Genomic DNA, 21,542 nt, shown 5'->3' on the forward strand with positions numbered 1-21,542 from the left:
TTGAAAATCTTGAACATAGCTGTTTCAGTGATTGAAACAGCTCACTGAAATAAATTTCAACTTCAGTGAGCAGAACACCAAGATGATCTGGCAGGTAGAAGCAATTATGAATATCTGCTCTTTAGAAAGAAAAACTGAAAATTCAGGAATGCCAGAAAAAGTTTTATGTCCAACTTGTGTATGAAGAATTTTTGCATCTACATGTTAAGGGAAGGTTGAGGCCTCCCTGAATATTCAGGCAGTGTGTCTCTAATACTAAATCACTTTATCACATGTGCTACTTCTAGACAATCTATTCCATCCCCTATTTCCTCATTACATTTTTCTCAGATCAGTGGATGAGATCATTTGTAGCATGGTATTTAAACTATAAACAGACCAAATATTCTTAAGCCAAAAGAATCCCTGTAACTTCGTCATCTCTATGTGCTAAATTTGTAGCTGTTTAATTTTTACTGTTGTGTAATGTTCCTCTATTTTCTGCAGAAACTAAAAAGACACATTAGAACTCAGAATACGGAACTGCTGAATAACGAGATTCTGTTCTCAACTACTTCCATCTCTCACGAATATTATTGGTACCTGTCCACAATGCTCATTAATCTCAGCTGCTTTTATTAGAGCTTTTCACCATCTGGCCAAAAAATAGAGCTTGTTTTTTTCCCTGCCTTTGACCTGTCATTCCACCCCGAACCTAGGGTCCATCTTTTCCTATATCTCTAGAGAGCAGTAGTTCCTCCTCACCCACAGCTATATGGCAGATACATAGCAACAGTCTTTTYATTAAACTTGTAAAACAAAATTTCTTATAGAGACCTGGCTCCTGTTAAACTAAACAAATGGGAATCACAGTAGCTAAAATTTCACAACAGAACTATTATATTTCAGCCACACAAGAGACACTAAAGAACATTAGTATATAGACGAGGATATCTGGGCTACAGTGTGTGCGCTCTTTCCACTTTGCTCCACTGACTTCCAGTCTGCCTGTAAATACACTATGGTATTTTATTCTCAAAATCCTGTTCCAATGCACAAAATTAGAGMCTGTTTTTCTGGTTTGTCCTGCCACAGTATTACCCCCTACTTTACTGCCTTCTTCCCCAAGTGAAACTGTACCTTTTGAAGGGACATTATAGAAACATATTTCTGTTCCAGACCGCAACAGAATGACTGATTCTTTAGTCCAGTATCTTGTTCCTGTTTATGTATATTTTTGAAAGATTCAACATAAATTTAATAGTTAAACTGGTTAATGAAAAAAGCTCAGCTTTGTATTCYTTCCCAAACTTTTTTGAATTGTCTTTACTTATGTTACACACATCAAAATCTAAGCTTTCTCCAAACATGTTAAATTATTCACTTCAAGGACATGCCATGGCGACAAGTTTCCTATGCAAGAAGAATTGTTTCTCATCTTCTTTTTAATTTATGTCTTTTCAACTTAATGGAGTATCTTTGTATGTTGCTATACAAGGAATAGAAAGCTCCAGATTATATCTGGAAGTTATGCATCTTGTAGTATACACAGGATAGTACATTGCAGTTTCTTGAAATAGTTAGAAGACAACCGACTACCTTGAAAAGGGCAGAGTTCAGCCTAATAAACTGTACTGACAGCTTCTTCTCAGGGACTGGACTTTCAGCTGCAAAATAATCAATGGGGAATATCCGAAATGCAGCTGAGGCTCCTTCCTCCCCCTGCCCAGACAAATAAAAGCAAGCAGAATATGTTCTTAATAACCTTGAATTGCTGCAATGTTTCTGATATTGCAGAATCCAACCCTGAGCTGGCTACACAGTAGATGATGCACAACCTCCTGACACAGCATGGAGGAGAGGCACTTAGGACAAARCCTTTCTGTAGKTGCCATTTCTCTCCAGAGGAGAAATGAGTACCTGGAAAYTGATGCTGAGACAACAGAAAGGCAGAGGACGTCAGACATCTCTCTCAGCCAGCAGCACCAATGTCAGACAAACATCGTGTCAGAGAGGCTCCTGGCCCTCAGAAGAAGTCCTTGCACTAGAGGCAGAGGATGCAGACTGAGGTAGTGAAGAAAGCCCAGGAGCAGGGATTGTGCTTGAATCAGTATTTTAAAATCCCTTTGACTGACTATGAAGCTCACAYTGATCAGCACTGTAGTAAGGTGGAATCTGTCTCTGACAGCATCCTACAAACTGGTGGAGAGTGTCAGTAGAGATCTCTCCCCACCGATGATGATCTAGTAATCTTTGATGCCTATCTGTCCACAGGCAATGTAGTAAGGTCTCAACAGASAGGTGCATTAACAGACACTGCTATAGCATAATCAAGTGCTATACAAAAGCAAATACTTCTGCAGTTTAGGTTCACTTCACCATGAGGTACAGAGCTTACTAAYTGGCAGATGTTTCAAATTTGGGAATACACCGTTTACTGCAACACCAGAAGCATCCAGTGTGCAGATCAATGGATAGGAGGCATAGTGGTACACGCACTAGAACTGAAATGTAACTATTAGAAAGGCTCAACAACGATAATTGATGTTAGGGAATAATGGAGTAATACTTGTGGCCTAAAGTAAGCRTGGCATCTGCACAGCTGAATTTAACTCCAGCAGAGAAGTGACCCAGGGAGGGCAGGCGTGCAGYTGGAGTTAAACCCCGTGCCTTCACTGCAAGATTAAAAAGAAAACACTTCAAACCCAAGGGAAAAAACACTGTGTGAATGTATGTGTGAGCTACCATTAGAGAACTGGACTTTGCAGATGGAGATAAAAACTAAGAGTGGGAAAAGAGAGACAACATCAAAAAAGTAGTTAATTAACACAGATTTTAAAATGTGATTCCTCTTATAAGGTGTTAAAAAAAGATGTAATAGAAATGTGTGACAGAATAAATCATGCTGAGAGTGATGGGTTTTAGTGGGAAATCACATGCTCTAGCACAAAGTAAACAGTCCATCTCATTCATAAGTTCCTCATCAGAATCAGAGAAATCTGCACACTTGAGCAGTCAACTGCTGTGCTTCACAGACACGGGTTTTTGTGACAGGAAACAGAAATATAATCTCTATAGGGCTGCCATGCTCTGTGCTCCATTAAGATTCAGAACCTGTCATTTGAGCTTTCACTGCTGTAACCTAATGTTCYAAGAGCCCAGCATATATACATACATCTGATAATGCACATTGCATCTGCAGAAGCACAGGGGGGATAATATCAAATGAATATATTTTGAAGTGAATGCATAACAGATCAGAAATCTATTTAGAAATAGCAAACACAGTCACCATGTCAGTAGCAGCCAAATCTCATGAACACTGTYTTTAACAATTCCTGGTATAACTACTTTATATCATAAACACACACATAAACACCCTACAGAAAAAAAATAAATGGATGTTTCTTGAAAGCTGAAAATAGKATTCCCACACAGCAGGACATGCATGCCAAGTAGTCGATTTTAACAATAATCTGCACAATTGCAGCATGCTCAATAAGATTTGCAAGTAAAATAAAGAGATTTTTTAAAAAATAAAATAAAGACCACAATAAAAAGAACACATTGTGTTTTCAGTGAATGACAAAACTTTCAACAATGCATTCCCCATCTGCTAGGGCAGCACGGTCTCCAAAGGCACTGCAATATTGAACAGTAAGACTTACATTTCTGTTCTCTCACTCGCGACAGTTTACAATGGTTTCCCTGGGTCTGAGAAACTTGTGCACAGGAAGTGTCATGTTCTTCACCCACAGAACAATCCCATTGTCAGGAGAAAACATCAGGCAAATACACACACTACTCTACAAGCACCACTTCTAAACATACTTTGCAATACAAAATCCAAGTTGACAAATTAAGGAAAGGAAGCACCTAAGGCTTCTTCCTAGATCTTGTGCAAGGAACACACAATTATGGCTAATTTAAATGGACTTTATGAACCTTTTTGAATTATTTAAGCAGTCGCCAGCAAAGCCAAAGGAGACAGATTTGTCAGTTAAACATAACTAATGCTTAAAAGACCCTACATATCATCTCCTGGTTCTTCTATTACTTGTCCAGCACTAAGATCACAGTCTAATTTTTGCAACCTTTTCATTCACTTCTGCTCTACAGAATTCAATTTCCTTCTTCACATTTAATTACACAAATTAAAGAGAAAAGGTTCATTACACTGACTGAAAAATTCCCAGTGACCCCACTAGAGCTCTGTACACAGACATTTATGCATCTGCTGTCAAAGTAAAACTCTGATGGACTATAATATTATAYGTATTATTGCAGTTAGAATGGCCAACAATACAGCAAAGTACTGAGAGACAGTCTATCTGCTCTGTAATCAGAACTAAATTTACCCTCTTCTTGTCCTAAGAACAGTGAGTTTAGGCCACCAATGACTGTCACTCCTCCTATGTAATAACAGGGTCATAGCATACATGCTTGTGCTATAGTTGTCCTGMAAAGATAAGACTAAAAAGTAGCTAAAGCAGTCTTTCCTTTCATTTTCAAAATAAAAACTAGATTGGGAATAATACCATAGAAAACAACAGAAATCAGATTGTCTTCTCTGAATTATTTTCTGACATGTATATATACATATACACATACAGATATACATATATTCTATATATTGGTTCAAAGAGCTAAAACAGCAAACAGATCTACTAAATTCAATGATATTTTTACATTCTTTTCTGTAGAACCCTATTCACTTCATTTCTACTAAATTCTGTAGAAGTGACCAAAAGCAGAAGGGACAGGGTAAGTAAATCAGGTGAATGTTGCTTACAATCTGTTTCTTTTTCAGTACCCCAGCCTAGTAACACACCCTGGCTTCTCCTTCATCCTCCTTCTGGCATATATGAAATACCACCTTCTCATTAATAAAAATGGCAATACTAATTTGTTCTCACGAATAACTCCTGTAAGCTCACAAGGTTGCTTAATTTCTCTCTCCCTTTATACTTACCAGTTCAATAGGGATAGTAATATTTCCCCAATTCACAATATATTCAAAAACCCTTCAGCAACAGCTTTTATAAATAAACAGTATTATAAGATTTCTCATTTATTATGGAAAAATTGAAATTTGATWGAAATTTACAAGAAAACTGTGTAGTGCTATGTTTAACCTCCTTTAATAATCCTTCCCTTTGCATAGAATTCCACTATTCTTTAATATGCTAGAAATAGCCATGGGAATTTTGAAAGRGTAATGCTAAGCTTTATCATGTAATCAGCTTAGGTATTTAAAGAAAAAGGAATGCAAATTCTTTGCCTTTCTCAGGGCTCATTTCACACCCAGTATAGAAAATATCACTGCATGGCAATAGTATCAATGAGAAAATAAAATTCTTGCTTGCACACACATACCTGTGCCCAGATCAATCCTACCAAGAAGTCTATCCTAAAGACAGAAAAAATAAATTACTAGTAAATGTTAACAGTGTTCTGCAAAATAAWGAAAGAGACAGACACAACACACTGGAAGCCTGGAAGGATCAAGTGCTTTGGAATGTAACTCCGTAAAAGCTTTGTATTTCTGGGGACTTTGGCAGGATGGTGGTGACTGCTGTTAAGGATGAGACTGCTAGAATCCCAGCTTGATAATTTCTGTTTAGGAAGTGCTTTTAGGACTTTTGTCTGCAGTAGCCAAAACAGATCTGCTGTGGCATAGCAGTACATGGGGGGACAATCACCTCCCTCAAATGCTCCATGTATTTCTTCTGCACTGGTGGTTTGATAATGCTACAGAGTACCTTACCCACAATTCAGACTACTAGTGCCCAAATGTTGGATGCTAACAGGGAAAAATATGCATTTCAGGAATTAAACATGCTGTAAGATTCATGAAGTGTAAAAACTTTCCTCCTGTAACTCACTTCCACTTGTTTATTTGAAGTAACAGTTTTCAGCAATAAAAGCAGTCAATAAATATTGAATGGAACATGATAATTTCCCAACTGAGGTGTGAGACATCTCTTGCAGCAAAATACAAGGGTTCAAAGTGCTCTTCAAACAGGTAAAATTACCACAGAACTCAATCAAGAATTAAATTCTTAATGAATACCCACTCATGCATGTAAGAGCATGTCTACATCACAGTGAAAACCAGCTCAAGAAAGCAAATTCAATTCAAAAAGCAAAAATTCTGTGACAGCAAAAAACTCAATTTAGAAGACCTGGCCTAGGAAAGCAGTGTTCAGTAAGCAAATCTTGCAATGAATGTGTCTGCTTTACTCTGCGTGCAGTTCTAACTGGCTCTATGTAACAACAGAAACTATAAAGCATCCCTTTTATGACTTTCTGAACCTTAAAAATACATCACTCTTTTTGTCCTTTGAAGAATTAGCACTACCGATGTTCTAAAGATCATTTGACTTTATCTGTAGGCTATTGTTCATCCATATGCACCTTGTTAATATTTAAAAGCTTCTCTTTTTCATGTCTGTGTATCGCGAATAGCAGTCAGATAGCTAAAGTAAGCCATTTGTGCCACACTGCACATTACAATCAGCTACAGTTTTGAACCTTGAATCAGTGGAACTGAGAAAAGAAACTTGCATCTTCTAAATGAAATGTAACTTACTATTCGCTTAGTGCTGAGAGAAAGTCCTGTGGCAAAACAGCATTTTGCTACAACACCTTAAATATGAATAGTACCAAATTCTCTCTATTATATGAAAAAAGGTTCTTCATGCAAACTTTGTCTCTGCACGAAGCTGCAGCAGCTGTCTCACATTAACATGCTTAAATACATACGCAAGTTAGAATATAGATGTAAAGTTACAAATGTTAAATTGATTTTAAGCTAGTGTATACTTGATATAAACTTTTTTTTCAGTGAGCACCAGAATCTCATAAATCTCAGCTACTGTTGAGGTCTTGGTCCCTATTTTCTTTGGCTGAACCATATCTAAACAGATCTATCTTCCTGCTTTTTCAGACTTTAATCTCTGAGTAAAATAACTATTATTATTTTGTCTATTGAGTTAACCTGTCCTCAGTTACATACTACTATTATCAAACTTTAAAGTTCATACAGCAGTCATTTTGTGTGCAGATAATGTCATGTGAACAACTGTATCTGGATCTTTTAATGTAAACAACTGTAATGAGTCTTTATGAGTTTTTTATGGGAAACTCTCAGATATTCCCTTAACATAGTCTGAGGCCTTATGGAAACCAAATGTAACAGCACTGACAAAATGAAAACCCTCTTATCTTCAGAGAGGACGAAGTTCCTGTTGATGCCTCTCAGTGCCAACCATAAATGAACACACTAACAGGACAGAGGAGACTTCATTATCCATACTTTTGGTCTTTTTTGCTTAGCTACCAACAAAAACATTCATTAGTAACACACTACAAAACTATTCCTAACAATTCTGGTTTGCAGAATAACGACAAGCTTAAGCTCTCGTTTTACAATTACACCGTATTCCCTTTTAAAACTGTTTTGAGAAGGGTCCCCTCTGAAGCATGCCATATTTAATTCTCCATTTATTCAACTCCCCCATTTACCTACTATCTGTAACATAACCTCCCAATTCCTGAGCAAGTCAAGTAAGAGACTTGACAAGAATTGCCTCCAAGTCTACACTGTAACTGCCAAGAACTGGGATTCCTCCTAGCTGGGAATGTTGCTGCCACAAGCACATCACAGGGATTATTAGGCCTACACTGAGATGCTTTCAGGATTCTTTTCCGAAAATCATAATAAACTCCTACTTGCACTCCATAAAACCAATAGGAAAAAAATAAATATGTGGCTTATACCACTAATATCCCTCTCTATCAAATCTAAGGGCACCATTTCCTAGTTTTCTAAGATTTGAGTAAGATTTGCTAGCTGAACCCTGGTAATGCTAGCATGGAGTTAGTGAAGAAGACAAGTTGTTAGAGGACCCTACCACCTTTTTAATCTCACCCGTATCAAATATAATCTCACCACAGAACATTAGGCTACCAGTTTTGCGATTCATCTGAATTTATCATTCTTTCCAAATACTCAAGAGGCCAGAACTACATGGATTGTCCCATTCCTACTACAGTCAGATTTAACCCCAGTGATCCACAAGTTTTTGACCTTTGGGCCTCACTACTTGGGCTGCAACTGAGCAGGTAACAGACCACCCACAGCTGCACATCTTGGAAAAGCTCCAACCAGATGAGAATGCAGCAAGGCAGCTGTTCAGCAGCCAAAGTCACCAGGCAATGCCTCTTCTCAATTCGTCCTTTCATTAACTCTCCACCACGTAACAGTTCACATTCAAGACTCTCATTCTTATCTTCAGACTTCTTCACTGGAAATGGCTCTGCTGGAGCCAAATGGCTGGAGAAATTGCTTTTCTAAAATGACAGAACCATCAATTTAAGGTTACATGCTCAAATGCTTTATTCCATGATGGGCCCAAATATTTGGGGATCATTTCCAGAAAAGATGAGGACAACAAACCTCAGCTTTATCCAAAGAGAAAACAATTTTTTTTCCTTAAACTGTTCTTTTGACAACAATAGCTAAAACCAAATCCCCCCAAAGTAAACAACACAAGCTAGTCATCACTTTCAAAAGATGAGAGAAAGAATAGATCTGTGTTCCCTTAGGCAAACAAATACCGTGGTAAGAGGCACCACTAGATTTTAAGAGAGACAGATGTATAAGTCTTCCCCTTGAACAAAATTAAATTCCTTCCAGATGACTACAGAACTTCTCTTCATAAGAAAGCAACAAACAGTGTCATGGCAGTTTAGTGGGAAGAATCTGTAGTTACAGTTCAGTAATGTCCCATGTTACAATGGATTAAACTCTCTCTAAGGGACACACTAAGATGCAGTAGCAGGTTCTGAAGAATCTGGGGGACACTTATGGAGAAAACAGGTATGTAAACAGGAAGGGGAGTGGGAGGGAAGAGAGAGAGAAAGCAGAAAATTACTCTAGAAGAATTACAGCCAAAGAAAGAATCGCTGGTATTTTGAGCCTTGAAAGGAAGAAAAGGTGTTGCCAACACTCATTACAGGAAGGTGTAGATCTGATGACCTGTTGAGGACAAAGAATTCTCATATATTTATCCTACTTATCCTTATTTATCCTCTATACTTATCCTCAAAGTTCTTCCCTYACTCTATCTATGAAGTCTCATTGACCTAACAAGACTATGTGGCTATAACTACAGACAAAAGTAAAAACATTAAACCATTTTGAAACATCAAATATATATAAAGCGTGTACTATATACAAAGTTCATATATTCTTACAGATACACACACATTCAAACCCATACAGAATGCAGTTCACAAGAAGAGTATAATACTTTTTAGAATATTACATCACCACACTGAAGGTCAGAAGTGATTTCAATATGGTGATTTCAACCAGCTAAACAGACATATGTATCCTTTAAACCAAAATTTCACAAAGATATATTATGAAAATAAGCATTCTTATAGTATTCAACATGCTTAGGAAGAACAGATTTTTTCACAGGCCAGCAAATAAAAACAGCACTTAATGGGCTCCTCCTCCAATCATTAATGCTATACAGCACTGTCTCATTTAACACTTTAATAGCTTCTTTGTGTATGTCATCTAGTAGTACCAGGCTTACAACACAATGGTCTGAATAAGAAAGTGGCACCAAAGCTCTGGCTGTCATGCTACATAAACACTTGAGACTCCAGAGAAGAAGCAGGTCAGTTATGCAGGCCCTAGAGCTTGCCAACACTGCCTGCTTTTGTCCCAGAAGATAATGCACGCAGCATTCCTTCGTTAGTGTAATTGCATCTGCCATGCTTCTAATGCCAGGGTGGAGAAAATTCTTCTATATCTTCTTTCAAATTCTACCCCACAGAGTTCTCACAGTGACTCCCTCCAAAGAAATCCACATTAACTTTTGTCATGTAGCCTTAATAACAAAGTTGCTCATGAAAACAAGTCTTAGAACATCTATTCAACCTCTACAAAGTTGGAGCCAAGTATAAGCAGCCAAGTAACCAGTCATCATCCCAGTACAGAGAATAACATCTAGACAAGCAGAAGGAATGGGAATTTTTTTCAAGCACTCAAGCTTCTTGCTATCTAAGGACAATGAATGCAAGCCTCATAGAAGCATGTGAGCCTTCTTACAAGAAACTAAAAAGCAGCTGTTAAATTTCTCATTCTCTTTAGAGCCCTGATTTCAGAGTTAGGAGTCAGTATACTGTTTTACAAAGAAAGTGGGTGGGTGGTTTCCTTTTCACGATAGGACCTGACCTGTTTGTTTTGGAGCTCCTCAGATGAAGGCAGTTGGACACACTACAGCTGCTGATCTCCAGAAGAAAGCAAATTTCATTCTGTAATAAAACACTGCCCATTGTCATTTTAAAGGTATAAAATGTGTGGCTTTCAATTTATTTTAGAATGGTTGCTGAATAACAGTATCTATGAGATACTTAGGCAATCTACACAGCTGAGGTGGAATTCTTCCTGCAATGAAGACATCTGGAAATTTGACAACTACTGTGAACTAAAATAGTCTCACAAAGTTTTTCCAATTCCTGAAGCTTTCAGAATTCGGACTTAGATTCTTACATTATATGTCCTTGGACTCAAACTGTGAAATCAAGATGTAGTGAGAGTGTGTGTGTGTGTGCACGTGTGTGTACATAAACACACACAAAAGATTTGTTCAAAATAGCTATCCTCACAATATCACACAATACAGAGAAAAGTTCACAACAAAAATGATAAATCAGAAAACCTTAAAATATTTACTAAAAGTTATAACAAATTTGAATTTTAACACTAATGAAMATAGAGTTGTCAAGTTTCAGCACCAAATGAAAACCTAAAGGCCAGATGCAAGGATGTTGAATTTTTGCTGCTCTTCATGACTAGGTCGACTGTGGTCAACGAGACAGCTTAAACTCCAATACAACATGAGTACATTATTCAAAGCTAGACCTGAGTAAAAAGGAATAGTATTATAACAGACAGAGAACCAATTACGATACAATTGCAAGTGGTCTCAATCTATATTCCTCACAGAGCCTAGATTACTATGTAATTACAGGTACTTAAGTGTCTCAGTAAAGCCTCTCATACCTGCCATTATCATGGACATAGGACAGGACAAGACATTACAAGAAGAGAACTGGAAGAAGAGAGTCCCTSTGGTATGATCATTTTGTGTACATTTTGAACAGTAACATTCCTTTTGTCCCTCTAAAARGGGACGAAAAGTGTCCTAGAGTTTTCCATTACTCTAATACTTTGAACAGCATTCTCCAAATAGGGTAATCAAGAGCTTCAGCAGAACGTGTTTTCAACAGAACATGTCTGTTCTCTTTCCAGAAAAGTCACACAGTACTAAAAGGGAGAATGAAGAATGACTGCAGTAATAGGATCGCATGCGTGAAAAATCCTCACTAAGGGCCAGTTTTCACAACTTTTTAACCAGTTAAAACTTCCAGTTTGAGTGGACAAGGAATTCAGAACAAGGACTATACAGTAAACTCCGCAATTATTGAACTAGAGGAGTAGAAAATGCTCATGGCCAGGAATACAGTAGAAAATTTGYATTTTGATATCAAAATATGACATCGACAGACAAAGCTTTGCTATTTTGAAGTTTGCCAATACATCTTGATAATTCTCTGCAGGAATGAAACAGACTGACTATTATCTTGGATAAGATTGTGTTTGAGATTTATCAGCCATGCTACAGAATGGCAAAAATAGAAAGTATCTTTATTTGACTTAATTAGAAAAAGAGACACCCTGCCACACACCAAAAACACATCATGACAGGACTAAATGTTCAGCATTTGTCACGTTGATGTTACTAAGTGTTCCTGACTCTGAAGCATGAAAATGCAAATGTTGCTGACAATAACCATAAAAGCTTTTTCAAGAATCTATTGCCATCTGTATTATTAAAAGCACATTTTTCATTTGAGCAAATTCTTTAACAGCAGACAGAACAAGTCACCAATCTGCTTCACACTGTGAAATATTCTAATATGATTCTACAAAGCAAAGGGCTAACAGGCACAATTAAAAGGAAACACCATGCAAGTAAAACCTCATTATATAYTTGGAAATGTTATTCTATCAAAAATCAGTCTTTACAGTTCATACACCTGTCAGTTTACCATGTTATTWCTTACAATGTGAAGAGTTTCATAGCATAAAAAAGCAGTGCAGTAACGCATGTATTTTGTATGGGTGACCTTTGGAAGATAGCTTTCCAGGCAGAATTTACAAGACAATTTAATAAGATGAATCAGTTTCAGTTGCAAATCAAGTAAGAAAAATAAATCAATCCCATAGTCAAGACCCTGAAATACTATGCACCGATAAAATTTTAAAATAGAGAACAAGAAACAAAACATGTTTTGCGGTTTGTGCAGCGGGTTGGCAGCAAAGAACTCCCACTTCCAGAGTGATTTAAGCATTACCAACCGTTCCACCTACTGCTCACTAACACTGGCTTACCTGAAAGTATGTCCGCGTAAAGCCCTGAGTAGCGTGGGTGTGCTCTTTCTGCCTTCTGTATTACTGGCTTTAAAGGCACGAGGCTTTCCTCCAGGCTAGATTTGGCTCAGAACTGGGCCCCAGCATTGGTGAAGTGGGAAAGGTAACTAAATATTATTTTTAATTACCTCTCATCAAAAACATTAATGTCATAGATAAAAAAAAATAACAACTCCTATAGAAAATATTGATATCTAAAATTCACCAAATTTCTGTTTGAAATACTTGCTGGATATTCCAGACATTTTATGGGTACCATCTCTACTAATATCTAAAAATAAAAAGCTTTTGCTGTGCCGGCGCTCGGCAGTCTGACATAAAGAGRATTTCCAAGTCAAATAATAAAGCTGATGAATGGCAGAACATTTGACCACTTCCATTCCACAGCAGGTTAACGCTAACGYGTTGTTGTAAACCTCACTACAGTATAATCTGGTAGCTTTAAACTATGCAGGCACTTAACACATCTCAATAGCTTAACTTTCATCTACTATGAAAACAGCTAAAAAAAGACAAAAAGATTGCACACACAGCCATCTAATACCTTGTTAAACCCGTTCACTTCTAATACCAGAATGCAACAGCATGAACACCAGTTGGCCAGTGTTCACTGAAATACGATCCCTGTTAAAGGAAAATACACTCTGAGAGAGTTACAAAAACCTTAAATCACCAAAAGCGTCTCCCACATACAATTAACAAGGTACCCGCCTTTGTGATGAACAGACATTCAATGYATCTGTTATGAACATTTATTAAGATTTTAATTGCAATACAGTTTTAAGTTTCCGGAAACCTCTTTCTCATGCCTTTCCCTTTCCCTGTTTGTAACGTATACTAGCCAAAGAATCACTAATGGGTAAAGAGATCAGTGATATAATACGCCACGGAGTGGGAAATGAAGGCAAGTGGCACATTTAATCCTGAACAGGTGGAATTTCCAGGGAATGTGAACRAATACACTAATAATCTCTGACGCAGAAATGGAATGAATTAGGCTGTTAACTGGCTGAGCGTTACGCCCCGCTGCAGTGAACGCAGCTGAGGCCSTGCTCTTTACGCCTGCCAACGTCTGGACAAAGCAGTTAGGTCCTGAGGTAACTAGTTACCGTTCTCAGCAAGTGCCAGGGAAGTTTCACCTCAGTGTTCCCACAGGCAGAAACGTTCCTGAAGATTTTCACATTTTTAATCTATTTCTACAGCTTCACYGTGAGTCCTTCACTGGTCAACCCCTGTCGACCTCTGTGAAATCGAACCTTGCCTTCCTGTCTCTTCTCTTTCAACTTTTCTTTCCTTGGTCCTAGTTCTGAATGATAATTCCGTTTTCAGGTTTTCTTGTCATAAATTCCCTGGGAAATATCCAAGCATTCTACAGTGTCTCACCAGAATAGTATCACAACGGTAAGAACACCTTCAGAACTAAAAATGCTTCCCAAGAACAGGTCCTCAGCTGTGATTCTGGAAAAGAGAGCCTGAACTGGACTTGTCTCCACAATCAGGAATAAAATCTTTACTTATATAAATATATATATCACTGTACACAAACCTTCCAGAAAACGGGAAATAGGAGATTGATTTCTGTCTCAGTCCTTGTATAAGCAAATTAAAAATTGACAGAACATTTACTTTATTAATTTCTTTGCTTTCTTTGAAGGACCAAAAATGAATGTTTTTAGTCGAAACAAAGTCAGCATTTCATTTAATCTAAAACACTTTGTTCATTTTTAGTTTTATTGCTTTTTTCCCATTTCAAATTAAAAACATTTCAGGTTCATTCCAAACCAAAAAAAATGTTTTTGTTTTGTTTGGGGTTTTTTGGCTTAGATAATGCAGGATAAGATCTGAAGCACCAGAGATTTGTGTTACTGTACTTATACTTTGGTGATTTATGGTACGTGAAAGTAAGAACATATCAGCTGAGCAAATTAAGTGCATTTAACTGTGATTCTCTCCAAAAGATGCTGCAGCAACTTATGGTCAGTTACTGTCTCAGAGTTAGAAGAGTTTTCATGTACATCAGTCTGTAGACCAGCATATTTAATATTAAATATTGGTAGCTCACATAATTAAAAACAACATGCCCAAACCTTTATTACACAATTTTTCAGTTAGGTGTTCTTCACTTTGATTGAATCCAGTTATGTACAAAAGGACAAAATGCTACATCCTGTTTCTTTGGAGGCCTTTCTGAATTTTTAGCAGTCTATAGGAGTCTACTTCATTCCTACTCATAATCTGAAAYTGTCACAGTAGCATTCATCTCACCACTGAGATTCTTTTTTTCTTTCTCTTTAAAGTATTTCAAGCACAGTAATCATACACAGTTGCAACCCCATACAAACCTAAACACTCTACAAAAATCATTTCAAAAGCAGTTCATCACATTCCCCTTAGCTCTGGTCATAATTCAGACTAATTATTAAACAGTCATGTTAATGATAAAATTACTTTTTTTCGGCTTATTGCTGATGACAGTTTAACACTACAGTCTGACTTCTGTTTTTGTGAGTCCTCCTTCGCATACCTTTTGACTGTTTTAWCTTCCAACAGAACATTAGTTACTTGGGATTTTTTCTTTTTTCTTAGTTTAGGACACACAACAATTAAGTTATAAATAAAAGTAGGCTGAATTAAAAACATTAAAGATTTTATGTGCATCACTGCACTGTGCATGACAACCTTTAAGAATGCCATAGGTGTAAGTGGAATAGAACTGAGATGTTTATTCTCCTCAGTCACAGTTTCTTATTTCTTGCCTTTTAAGAGATGAACCTTATTTTAATTCAATAAATATTAATTATAAAAGAGACTACAGATACTTTTCTCCTAGAGTAAGTCTCATTTACATCATTTCCAGAGAAAGGTTTCCGCACATACCACCCAGATCAGATAAATGGCCATTAAAAATAACAATTGCTTCTCTGGGTGAGAAACCACAGCAAAAAAAGCAAAACAAAACAAAAAAATCCTTGATTAAAGCCAGAAATGAGTTTACTCCTTCTTGTCCACAAGGAAGAAGTGGGCAGAGTGGAAAATACCTAAGCAAGATAAATTAAGTATGAATGAATAAAACACAAGCTTAAAAAAAAAAAAAAAAGAAAAAAAAAAGAAATGTATGCATATGTTCCTTCTTGGAGTGTTTTGGCATTATGACCAACCATGTTAGAAAAAAAAAAATCTCTCATTAGGAGGTAAAAAAAAAAAAGAAAAAAAAAAGACTTGGAAGAAGAGCATAGGGGGAAATCTCAGGAATTTTCAGAAAGAAGAAAGAAGATGGGGTCTTATTTAATTGGAGACACATAAGATTCACAAGCGAACAAAACGTGAGAAAAGCATTGTTACTGAAGAAAAGCTGGAAGCTGCAGAAGCCAAGAGAAGCTGAGTTGAATCCCAACAGTCTCTTGAAAGATTTATGAAATCTCCAGAAGGTGCTTTGAGACCTCATAGAGGTTCAGATTCCAGAGGCTTAAAGAATGTATGGCCTAATGAAATAAATCCCTAACCTATGAGCCAGTGAAATGTCCCACCAGAGAAGAAACTCTACCAGCAACCCGTTAACCTCTATGTTATTAAAAAAAAAAAAAAAAAAAAAAAAAAGAATGAATTCATGTGCAAATCTGTGAGCCAACAGAAATAGACGGTTAGACCTCTGAGTAAGAAGATGAGATTTTAATAGCTGTAAAGTGTTGTGTTAATGCCCACAGGCCATTTTGGCTGGTGGACTTTTTTCTCCAGCATCACATAGAATAAAGCTGAATATCTATCTGCTATGGGCCTCTTCAGCCCCAAAGTTGGATTTGAATATATACAGGGAGAATTATAGTGCTCCTGGAGAAAGGCTACCACCAGAAATCATTCCTTTATGAGGCACTAACTTCTCAGAGAGAAACTGGCAAATCAATGAAAATAACAGAGGCATTAAGCATAAATGTTTCAGATCATGTAACTATAACTTAAGGTTAATTTCAATGGCGGAATAAACAAGAGTTGGTCTGTATCTCAGTTTAAGTGATAAACAAATAACATTAAAAATTAAAGGAACCAATTAACAGACAAATGGACAAAATCAGGGATTTGGATAAGAGGGAAGTCTGGGACTTCTTTAAGTCCATTGTGATAAAAATATACAGCCGTTCATTGAGAGAGGGAGGGAGGGAGAAAGAAGCTATGGYGTTCTAAGACAAGAAGAGAGCATCCCGATAAAACTGGCTATTGTGCGAGAGCTGAAAGAACACATTCCTCCCTTCTGCAAAGGGCAATGATCCTGGCCATGGTAACTAATGGGAATAAGAATACAGAAATGGCAATTACGCATCTTAAAGTTAAAATTCAAACAACATTCAAAGTGAGAGGACTCAGGCTAGAATTATTAAGGAACTAAAGGAAAACTATAAGCCTGCAGCAAGAACTATTCTAAGTCTTAACAAATGCATCTCTCTTGAAAATACCAAACGGAGGGACTGTATTTTAGAGAAGTGAACATGAGCACTACAGTTCTATCAGCCTAACTTAAGCAGATGCAAACTTTTGAACATGTTCTGAAAAAAGAATAGAGATCCCAAAAGAGGATAAAATGCAACATTCTRCCAACTATTTCAGTATCTTTTTGAAAACTGATTTTCTAGACATATAAAATGTAATTATTTAGTCAGGATATAGTAAGTATCTCATTGAAAATCATACTTCTTTAAACATTTATTTAATACAGCTATTAGTCAAAGAATCACATGTAAGAAATTAGGTTACAGAAGAGATGAAAACAGGGTATCTTGAAAGAGGGAAGTAAAAAAGAGTTGGTTGTTCACAGTGGGATTCCTCTGGATAAGTTTTTGTAACTATATTGTTAAATCTCTATATTAATCACAAAGGAAAAATAAGCATTTCAATAAAATTCACCAGTTATATGAAATTGGAAAGCCTTGTCAATACAGAAGATAGTTTACGAAGAAGAACTAGATGATTGGAATAATAAAAATAGAATAACAAAATATGAAACTATGTATCTACAAACTACTATTTTTTTGCTGTAAGCTGTGAAGTTAAAATTATGGGAAACTGACAAAGAAAAAAAAATACATGGATGACTGAGTCAGAGCAAACCTGCCTTAAAAAAGACAAATGCAAATTGATCTAGGTGAGGTATTTCCAGTTAAGTATTAACATTCCTGTACAAATAACTTGTCAGATCTCATTTGGAAAATACTGTGTACAGTCTGGGTGCCTGTTTTCAAGGATGATGAATTAAAACTGGAATGATAGCAGAGATAAAAGGATGAATAGACCAAGAAGCCTACCTTACAGAGGAGACATGAAGAGCTCGAGTTGATACCTTAAAAAGATGGAGGTTGAACAGAGATGTTTTTCTTCCTGATGTACTTACAGAGGGTAGATAACCTCTTCTGTCCCAGCCATTTGAATTGAAGAGTGGTGCTTGCCCAGTGAATGGATAAACTGGATGTGGAAGCTGAAGATGAGAAGACCATTTCTATCCCTGGTACTCACTTCTGGAATATTCTTTCTATCAGAGCAATGGCGCAAAACCCAAACCCCTCTGATGTTAAAACAGAGTTTGATAAGTTGCTAAACAGGATTAATTTCATGATATGACTGCATGTAACAGCATGTAAGTGGACTAAATGCCCCAGAAGGTCCATTTCTATGTTCTAGTCCTCCTTTAGCTCACCAACAGTGTTTTTTTTAACATCAGTTTTGACAGGCAAACAAACTTACATATAAAATATGCTCCAAGGCTACAACTCTTGCAATCTCATACTTGTTCCTATGGTTCTACCGACAGTGCTTGAAGAAAGTTAAGCTTTCCAAGTCTATAGATTTGATGAAAATCTCTGCCTGCCTGTGCAGACACAGCAATTCTGCATTACACCCCAGAAACCCGACGACAGAGTGGGCAAGAACTACCACAGGCACTAGGAGCCTTCGGAATCACAAAAATTTGTACCTAATAACCTCAGCAATATTTCTAACTTTCACCCACACTCTGTAGAAAAATAGCTATCATTTAGTTTATGCTCATAGGCCTAAAACATGGTTTCTATTTTGAGCAATTAGTAAGAATAATGCTATAGCATAAAATCAAGGTTTCAAAAAGTATGCTTTAACTGGCTACCACTAAAATCCAACGGACATCAAAAAATCTCTCAATAAACACAGACGTTTTTCTTTATCCATGTACTAATAGTAAAATGGAATTTCAGTGGAATTTCAGTGACAGAATTTCTGAAACTGATGAATAACTTGTGTCCCATAATAGCATTCTACAAATGTTACGTTCTAACTCCCAAACACTGCCTTTGGTCCTCTCTGCAAACAAATTCAAACTAATATTCCTGAAAATTAACAGCAGTTACTCTTTCAAATGCTATGTTTGAACTGTCAGGTTTTCACACAGACAGATATTAAATTAGCTGGAATTTTCAAAGACCGAGAACCTAAAAATAAAATACCCCAAGTGCAAGTGCTGGTTGATTTCTTTATGGCTTATGTGCCTAAGCTCCCTATAGGCCTGTGCAACAAAGGCACTTTTGAAAACAGCTTTCCAGCTCCCACTGCTCCCACCTTTTGCAGACATCAAGTGGTGTGATGTTGTTGTACAGTATCACCATAAGGTAGCATTTTACACTTACTTTGCACAGGCCTATAGACCTGAAAAAGGAAAAGCCAGACAGGAATTACCAAGCTCATGAATTTTTCAAAAACTGCGCTACTGAATCTTGTGTTTCAAGTTAAATAGCCAATCTTCGACATGAGCGAAAGCCCCCGTTCCGTCCCTGTATTGCTAGCTGGTGACTGCCTTCTGCCAAAGCCCTGAACACCAACACTGACTGACGCTTGGTGCAGTACACTAGTGCTAAGAAGCTACCCCAGAGCTACACTAGAGTAGCTAAGGAGTTTAGGTACAGCCCCAAGAATTTTAAAATGCTTTTAGTGGCGTCATCCCTCAAAATGCTATAAAACAGAATTCCACTTGTTGCCTTCACGAGCAACAAAAACAACATAGCACACAAAAGAAGCAGAACAAGAACTAAACTTAGAAACGGAGCAAGCAGTAACTTGGCACATTCAGGTTACCATCCTCTTCCCCCACACATGATTGCAAATGTTAAGGTTTAAATTCCCCATGGCTACATTTTTGAAATTAACCTATATTCTAATAGCACACCAAAAAAAAAAATTATGATACAACATACAGGGTATTAACAAGGTGATAATCCTTGTCTCAAGGAGCTTTTTCTCCTCCATTTGATAGCATCTTAAGAGACTGAATATCTTTCCAGAACAGAAGTATTACAAAATAAACACATGCCATATCGAGTCCATGCCCTGTAAGGGCACATTATCAGTCCTACATAAATGAAATTAAGCATTACAGCAATAAAAGTACCAAACTGAAATGCATTCATAAAATTAGCTAACTAATAAAAATGTTTGGAATTGGTTACAAAGTCATACTGGATAAATGTCCAGAGCAATAGCCTATCAAGAGACTTGTAATATATTCCTAAGTAAAAATAATTATGARTCTATATATCTATGGAAAACTTCTAATATATAGCCTAAACATACATAAATAGAGATAAAGAACAGATGTGTGACTTGKTAAGAGTCTAAGAGAAAACATACAGTTTTATACAAATGGTAAGTCTATTACTAATGCAGTCACAGTGCAGGACAACACTTGAGAGAAAAAGTTTTGATAAATTACTAGGCCAATATCTCTGGACATCAGTTCGGAATTAAAAGTAACTACAAAACATAGCAGAAAAAACTGAATGTGTAATAAAATTTTTATTTATTGGGGTTTTACAAGCTTGTAATGTAATGTACAAAAGAACGAGTGCAATTGTCTCGAGCAGTTTCTCTAATTAGTAAGGTAAATCCAGTTCTTTGGACATTACACTAAACATATGTGTTTATTTATGATTGTTTTAAAAAAAAGAGAAAAACAGAGCATACACAAGTTGTTTGTCTCACATATGTTTAGTTAGACATTAGTTTAAGAATTGCCCTTCCTGTTATCCCTTCCCCAGCACCAGATGTAGGTGCAGCCACTGGAAGTGGAGCAGACATAAGCATGACAACCTAATCCTCTGCATGAAGCAAGTAGCTGGGGAGGGGAGCGAGAGGGGGACGGGGAGGCAAAAAACACTAGGCCAGAGTCTCACAAGGTCAAGGCAGGAGACTGAGACATCTGTCAAGGCTGAGAGTTATACTGTGGCAAATACTATTGGTACTGCAACAGTTTTAATTCTTAAAATAGTACAGGCTGTGAATACAAGTAAACAGGCATGACAATATCCTGACTTTTATTTTAGAAGTCGTACACAACGGGAATCAGACCTAGTAAAATCTGGCATAGACGTAATGCATACTTTTGTATAGGGAAGAGGAGTAGGAGAGAGAGAATCTAGAGCTGCGTGTCTAACGCTGTACTTCTAGTTACTTAAGAGTAACACACTTCTAAACAAAACTATTTCAAAGTTCATAGATTTGATTCGGTCTATTAGAGTAACCGACTTATCAAAGAGAAGCTTGTGGAGTGAGCAAATAGGCACAAAAATGGGTTGCAACATACACATCTTCCCTTAAAATATATTCTGCTTACTCTCGCTAGCAGATGCTATCATGAAAGCTAAAAGTTTGGGTTTCATGGTAAATTTGGTGTATAGAGAATGGTCTTTACAGTATGGTCTGTAAAGAAAGACCCAGTTCAAACCCTCTTCACATTGCTTGATTTACGTGAGACTGAGCTAGTACCAGGAATTACACTGATTTTGTACACAGAACAATTTCATCAATAACCCACATACTTTGGTACAAAATTCCTGCATCCAACACTACTTCCCTAAAAATCCTGACCAGGTAATTATCAAGAGAAGTAACCAGAGATTTTGCATCCAAACAGTGCTGGCCAGTATGTGGGTCCCTATAAATATTCTTTCTGCATCAGTGTGTGCTGGGAGTTACAGTAAATGCTGACAGTTATTACATTTGGTCATGTACGTGTTAGATAAAATACAAGTGTTTA

The 21,542-nt window shown here is 37.0% G+C and overlaps 1 protein-coding gene across 1 annotated transcript in view; it reads right to left on the bottom strand.

Moving 5' to 3' along the window:
• Positions 1–21,542, bottom strand: part of LOC146598264 (protocadherin-23-like) — a 90,587-nt gene that overhangs the window by 58,677 nt on the left and 10,368 nt on the right. Inside the window, 1 exon segment of the mRNA XM_085300675.1 lies at positions 8,116–8,334. Within this exon segment, the coding sequence (XP_085156801.1) occupies positions 8,116–8,334 (219 nt within the window).

This window comes from Rhea americana, unplaced genomic scaffold (assembly GCF_003343005.1).
Source record: "Rhea americana isolate MKP2758 unplaced genomic scaffold, rheAme1 scaffold_167, whole genome shotgun sequence".
Classification (NCBI taxonomy): domain Eukaryota; kingdom Metazoa; phylum Chordata; class Aves; order Rheiformes; family Rheidae; genus Rhea; species Rhea americana.